Genomic DNA, 6,685 nt, shown 5'->3' with positions numbered 1-6,685 from the left:
TTCGCCATATAAAATCAGAAGATTCACCACGCAGCAATGGAACTAATATTCAAGACGCTATAAAGCGTTGCGTCATAGTGGCTGTGGAATGACGCCGGCAGAGGGCGCGAGCACACGCTCCGCGCTCACATAACGGAAACTGCGCGTGAGGGACATGCGCGTCAGGCAGTGAGAGAAAGAGAAAAACATTTTTGCACTTATGAAGCTCAACTTCTTCAGCTCGACAGACCTGCCATTTCCTTCAGGTTTGACTTTCTCTGTCTACGCGTCGTTTCTTATTTGCCCGCGGAAATGGAGAGCAGATACTGAGGCGCGTTTAAAGCAGTAGAATGTAACATGAAAAGAGGATAGAAAGTTTTCAAATCGAGCTCATGTAAGGGACTCTACGACCGAGCGATGCTTTACTGGCTAAATTAAGCCTCAGAAACTTCCTCGAGGCGTTCAAGTCCTCGTTTTCCATTGATAGTAACGTAAGCCATTTTTTTCATGTCTTCACTTGTTAGGGAAACGCCTTTCCAGCCTTAAAGGTATGTTTCCTCGCTTTTCCTCTTGTCTTCAGTGTGTCCTTTTAGATTTATTTCGTCTTGAGATTCAGTTGCTCGTGATGATAAAGCCTGAACAAAAGACATTGTATAACTTGTTTTGCTGGTATTTGTGGTCTTGTGCCAGTTATGTGATCTAGAGTGGGAGGGTCTCCAGATGTGCTTCCAGATGTGAGCTGGAGCTCTTTAGTGCAAAAGACTAAAAATGTGCTTTCAGAATACAAGGAGTTTGAAGTTACACTTCTGTAGATAATGGCTTCATGAGCACTGGGAACTGTGGAATAAAGACTTGAATCTGTTTTGTTTCAAACAGGAATGAGAGTTGAATGAGGAGCCGGATGACAATGGAAACCTCTTTGACAAACATCACTCTGGCATCCTGATTGCTCAGCCGTGGAGTGACAGTCTTATCAATCCAACCTGTGCAACATGTGCTGGAGATCACACAGCCAGCCATGAAGCATGCTATCCGGAGTGCATGCTCTTAGAGGGAAACGTAGCGAGAAATAGGCACCTTATTCTTCGGTCCGATTTCGCTACCTCGTACGGCACGGATTGCACATGACCGCAGCGATTCCCTTCACCTGCCTTAGGACAGAAGAATATTGTGTTTAATTAAAAACACAATCCGCTCACTCACTGGATATATCTGCCAGGGTTTCCAAGCTTGTCAGTTTTACATGGTCTACTTTCAATCTGTGGAGGAAACTAATGTCTGCCAGTAGTAGCACCTCTCCTCTGACCTTACCTAAACCCTTCGTCCACTCTCAGCATCAGACTGCACCCCCAACCCCTTCTCCATCACCCAGCCCTCCGGTGCCACTCTGTGTCCGTCTCTCCAATGGGAATCACAGCGTCCCGAGCCCCACCAGCTCCCTCCACGGAGTGTCCTTCCTCCTTCAGATCGGACTTACCAGGGAGATGGTCACCCTGGAGCCACACGATCTGTCCCTCAGTTCTGTGAAGGATTTGGTCTGCTCCATAGTCGATCAGAAGGTAATAACGTTTCAAGGATATTTCTTATTTGCATGAACTACTCCGAATCTAGGCGCTTGGTTACACTTTATAGTATCATTTGATAGTGTATGTCAAATCTCTACACACTTTTGCTTCAGAAAGTATGCATGTTTTCAGACCACATGATTATTTTTGAAATTGAGTTCTGGTCATTTCTGTAAAAGGGTGAGACTAATTGACTGATGCGAGTTGTTTCCTGTAATCTTCAGGAAGTTGATTTAGGTGGATGAGCATGAGGAGCATTAGTGACTGATTAAAGAACGCATTTTCATTCAATCTCATCTAAATCTGCTTTGATCCACATGCATTTCCACAAACACGGCAGATGAGGTGGGATGCATGTTGCTATCCGCTGTTCAGATGGTGAAGGCAATGGCTGTGGATTTCTGACCTCAGTCATAACTTAGTGTTATAGTGAATCTTAATGTAATTTGAATGCTTGGGTAGTCTAAAGAGAGAGAAAGCTGTGGTGTCGAAGGCTATGTGGATGCTAAAGTGTTGTTAGGCCTTTTCTGTCTAGTTTGGGTGGTTGCTAGGACAAATCTGGTAGTATAGATAGATAGATAGATAGATAGATAGATAGATAGATAGATAGATATTGGTGTTTGATTGTTCATTAGAGGAAAACAGGAAATCAATACAATCAATTAGAAAATATCCTAAAAACTAAATCAGAACAGCCTGAAGCACTGTACTGAAATGCTGTTTTTGGTTGACTTAACTCCATAGCTGTGTCCCAATTCAGGGGATGCAACCTTCAAAGGCCGCAGGGGTTGAACTAAACATTAAATGAGGTGGTCTAGCCTACAGAGGATTGCTTATGACACCTATCAACCCTGACAGCTGCTTTTGACGTGCATCAATGTTTCAGTATCATTTTAACTAGACTTTGTTTTATAAAAAAAGATTAACTGTCTGACAACAGGGCACAACAAGTCTAAACATTTTCCCCTTGGTTGATATATGTGTGATGAATTAAAAATGGATCTTTGTGCATCTCCATCAACATTTAAACCACTTTAATTTTTTTTTGTAACATTCGTATTGTTAGATATGTTTAGATATGCACTAGGATTACTGGATCTTAAATACGGTCATGCAAAATAAGGCTATAATATGTGTTTTATAAGTACTAACAAAAAGGCAATGTTCTGGTATTATGCATGCTAGTTAATAGTGAGAATTGGTCCTTAAAATAAAGTGCTACCAAGACATGTTATTACATTTGACTTGATGGTTACACCACATGACAGTATAGGCCAGATTTACTGAACAGGGCAAATTAGCGTTAGAGCACAATTCCATGAATCGCTGGTGTAAGATGAATAATCTGCAGGTGATTTACTGACAAGGTGGAATTTTATTTATTTATTTTTTTTACAGTGCAGATGCAACATCTAATTTCCATAATGACCAGAGCAATTTACCAAGAGCAGCGCAAATTACCACCTGCTTTAATTTTGGGTGTTAAATAATGCTGGAAACACTCCCCTCCCATAAATTAGTAAATCCTGACAGTAGTTTTTTAATGCCAAATGAGGGTTTATGCTGGTGCAAGCTGATAGTAAATCTGGCCCTAAAATGCATTTAATTGAAACTTTACAAGAAAAGCTTTACATTTTAGATTTTTATGGCGTAATAATGTAAAAGTTCTCAAAAACATATAAAACAACATGAATACAAAAATCAAATAATTTTTGTGTTGTTTACTTTACAGTTAAATATAGGCATGTAGTTATGCATGTGTCATTGTTAAAGGAAAACACCACCGTTTTTCCATATTCCACTATGTTCTTCCTTCAATTTAGATGAGTTGATACGTACCTCTCCCGTCTCAGTGCGTGCACTCAATCGCTGTAGCACGCGGCGCCACTATGCTAGCATTTATCTTAGCACCATTCATTCCTTACGATCCAAAAAGGGATGAATTTAGAAGCCACCAGACACTTCCATGTTTTCCCTATTTAAAGACGGTTACATGAGTAGTTACACGAGTAAGTATGGGGACACAAAATAAAATGTGGCGATATTCTAAGCAGATAAAAAATGATACGTTTTCAGGAGTGATGACATTACTGCGCCGAGGTCGAAGTGCTGCGAAGTGCTCTTCCGCCATACATTATAGTTATCATTTTTTATCCGCTTAGAAAATCACCACATTTTATATTGTGTCCCCATACTTACTTGTGTAACTACTCATGCAACCATCTTTAAATAGGGAAAACATGGAAGTGACTTCATTTTCTACAAAGTCCTTCCTTTTGACAAGCGCAGTCTGCCCTGATTGGCCAACTAACCCAGTGCATTGTGATTGGCCAAACACCACAAGCATTCATCGGAAATGTAACGCCCCTTTCCATAATCTCAAGCTTCATCTTTCAAAATAAATGTAAAGACAGTTTATAATGTCCTTAATTTTACCATCAGTTCAAGCCTGAAAGGGGAACAGAGTCACGTGACAGACACAGTGATGAAGCTCCTATATGTTTGCCACGGATGGTTAAGATAGCTGACTCCACTGTGTGACCTTGTCTCGATAATACAAGCACATTTTTACCTGTCTGTGAAATGCATGGGGCAGATAAGTGTGTGCGTGTTTACAATCCGTTAGAAAAAAGGAAAGAATCTTTAGAATCTTTATCAATCAGACACTAATCAACAGGTCTATATTTTTCATGCATTTGAATTGTCACACATTGTACATACAGTAAACACATGCTTTTTCTGAGAAGAAGTTATCACCCTGTGTTTACATTGTCTTTAATCAGCTACTTCTTGTCAAAGTTTCAGTTATTGGATCTGTTAAAGTTGCAGTTTCTGTTCATATTTCTCTTTTTAGTGTCCAAAATTTAGGTGCATTCCTAGTAGGTCTTCAAAGAAATTTAGAATAAATTGATAGTGAAAATAAACAAATTATTGATTAATTGAGTTGCATGGAGAACCACTGTCACTGATAACTCTTTAAATTTTTATTTTTATTATTATAATTTTTTTTTTCTGTTTAGAAACTGCAAATAGATTTATTTTACTGAACACCTTCATATTTTAAATTAATTGTGCAGTATGTAGCACACATTCAGAAGATTTCTAGTATGGGGAAATTTAAAATTGTCAGTTCTAGAAAAAAACAAAAACTCAAAAACCATTAAACTGATCAGCACACTGTGTCAGAACAGGCTGTAGGACTGTGCCAAATTTGGATTGTGCACTTTAAAAGTCTTGAGTAAAGGATTTTGAATTCTCATTACACTCTTAGTTGTATTGGCTTGATTGGTAAATCTAAATCTCAGGCTTTGGTTTTTCTACCAATTAATAGAAACTGTGTAAATGAATCCCTGCCTTTTGAAACCTGTAAGCAGTGGCTTCAAATCATGGCCTTGTTCTGAAAGCAGCTGTGTGGTCAGGTGACCTGTGAATGACAGCAGCTGTGCCATTACTGTCTGGTAAAAGAAGCTGAATATCAGGTCAATATGCCACATAAGAGCAGCACAGTGAGTTAATGACATGCTGCATCTGGCTTTGTACAGTCTGTCCAGTGCAGTTCAGGTCAAGTTCACATTCCTTCAGGCCAGTGCGCTGCTGCTGCTGCTGTTGTTTATGAAGTTTATTGGTGCTAGTTATTCAGAGGGGAAAATATTCTATTGATATTTCAGGGAATCTTGTAAAATGTGAGCGTTAAGGCAGGAATGTTGGACAAAGACCCAGTCCAGGCATTTGCAAGCATTTTGTTGATGAGTCACACCCTCCAGCTGACCTGAAAACAGTCCTGGTCACTGTGAAGGTGCAGAAGAGTTCGAAATTATGACGTGATTTACTTTGTGTTGAAGTAAAACAATTTCACATTATGTCTCTCTTTTTCCACTTCCAAACAAAGGCAGGATTTTTTTTTTTTTTTTTTTTTTTTTTAAGCACTGGTGTACATTAAATGTGGAATTAGTTTAATTGCATTCAAATTCAAAATATTATTCAGGTAATTATTTAAAATAATTATTATATTCAGGTACATTAATTATTTGAGTCTGGTTTCTTTCAGTGTGGAGTTTTCATGTTTCCCCCACGTTGGTGTGGGTTTCCTCCTGGTGCCCCTTTACTGTTACCCTGAAAAAAAAAAGAAAAAGGAAAACAAATAATTAATTAAAAAAATAAAAATGGTGTAGGATTTATTTTGAAACAATTTTCACCTGCAAGTAATTTTCACATAATTACAAAGAAAGAATAAGAAACAAAACAACACATTGAATTAACCATGAAATGTTAAAGTAGAACAATGGAAATAGTATTTTCCTGTAAAATGTAATCTTTTTACTTCACACCACAGAGGATAAAGCATGTATAGAATATGTATAGATGCTAATTCATTTACAAAATTTGATGACGAGAAATGTAGTTTGTCTCGAAGCTTATTGCTGTATTTTTATATAAATATTTACAGCTTAATAGGGCTGGGTATCGAGTTCGATAATTTTTGGGCACCGACCGAATTTTTTTCTCGATACCATCGAGTATCGAAAAACGTCTCACTGTTTGGTACCAAATTTCGATACCTAAGGGGTTAATCTCATCAGCGTCAGTGAGCCAATAAGCCTGCAGCACTAGCCGCGACGCAGATCGATCAGTGTTTGACATCCGCGAGAGCGATTTGAAGGCACACGGAGCAGTCTGCTCTCTATCGCTCTCGTGGTGCTGTAATACACCAATCGGTCTGCACAGTCGGTCTGTGTCAAGTCAAACACATCTACTATTAAAAACCTGATACAATCATACATTTACACCACACCTTATTCTTTATAAAAACTGCGTCCCAGCCCCCTTAGATGTAAGGCTACATTTACACTTTTCAAGCTGGCTTTCCACTATCTCCGACAAGCGAAAGACCAGAAGTCATTCATTTCCAATGTAGAGTTCCGATCATATGCAGATGTCCGTTCATACTACTAGCATGTAGCGTTTGTAGCATCTTGCTACATAAGACAATAAATAAGATTCATATTCTGCTTTTACTCAAAACTCACTTTAAACCACCATTAAGTGTTTGTAATAACTTCCGATTGCCGTCTGATGTGTTTTGGCCATGTAATGTTGCTGAAATTAAATATGTTATTACCTCTGAGTCAGAGCAGCGATCA

General features: G+C 38.8%; 1 protein-coding gene across 3 annotated transcripts in view; it reads left to right on the top strand.

The window, feature by feature from the left end:
• Positions 1 to 90: 90 nt before the first annotated feature.
• LOC109096222 (serine/threonine-protein kinase D3-like) overlaps positions 91 to 6,685 on the top strand; it is a 90,470-nt gene continuing 83,875 nt past the window's right edge. The window contains exons 1-2 of one of the 3 annotated variants that reach the window (XM_042742934.1): positions 91 to 245; positions 856 to 1,538. In XM_042742934.1, the coding sequence (XP_042598868.1) occupies positions 1,254 to 1,538 (285 nt within the window). In that variant the 5' untranslated portion in view covers positions 91 to 245; positions 856 to 1,253. Of the gene's footprint in view, positions 528 to 855; positions 1,539 to 6,685 lie in introns of all 3 variants that reach the window. The other 2 variants (XM_042742935.1, XM_042742933.1) reach the window with 2 other exon arrangements.

Source organism: Cyprinus carpio, chromosome B17 (genome assembly GCF_018340385.1).
Source record: "Cyprinus carpio isolate SPL01 chromosome B17, ASM1834038v1, whole genome shotgun sequence".
Lineage (NCBI taxonomy): Eukaryota > Metazoa > Chordata > Actinopteri > Cypriniformes > Cyprinidae > Cyprinus > Cyprinus carpio.
Note: the sequence above shows the minus strand (reverse complement) of the source record. Positions and strands in the feature narration are given on the sequence as shown.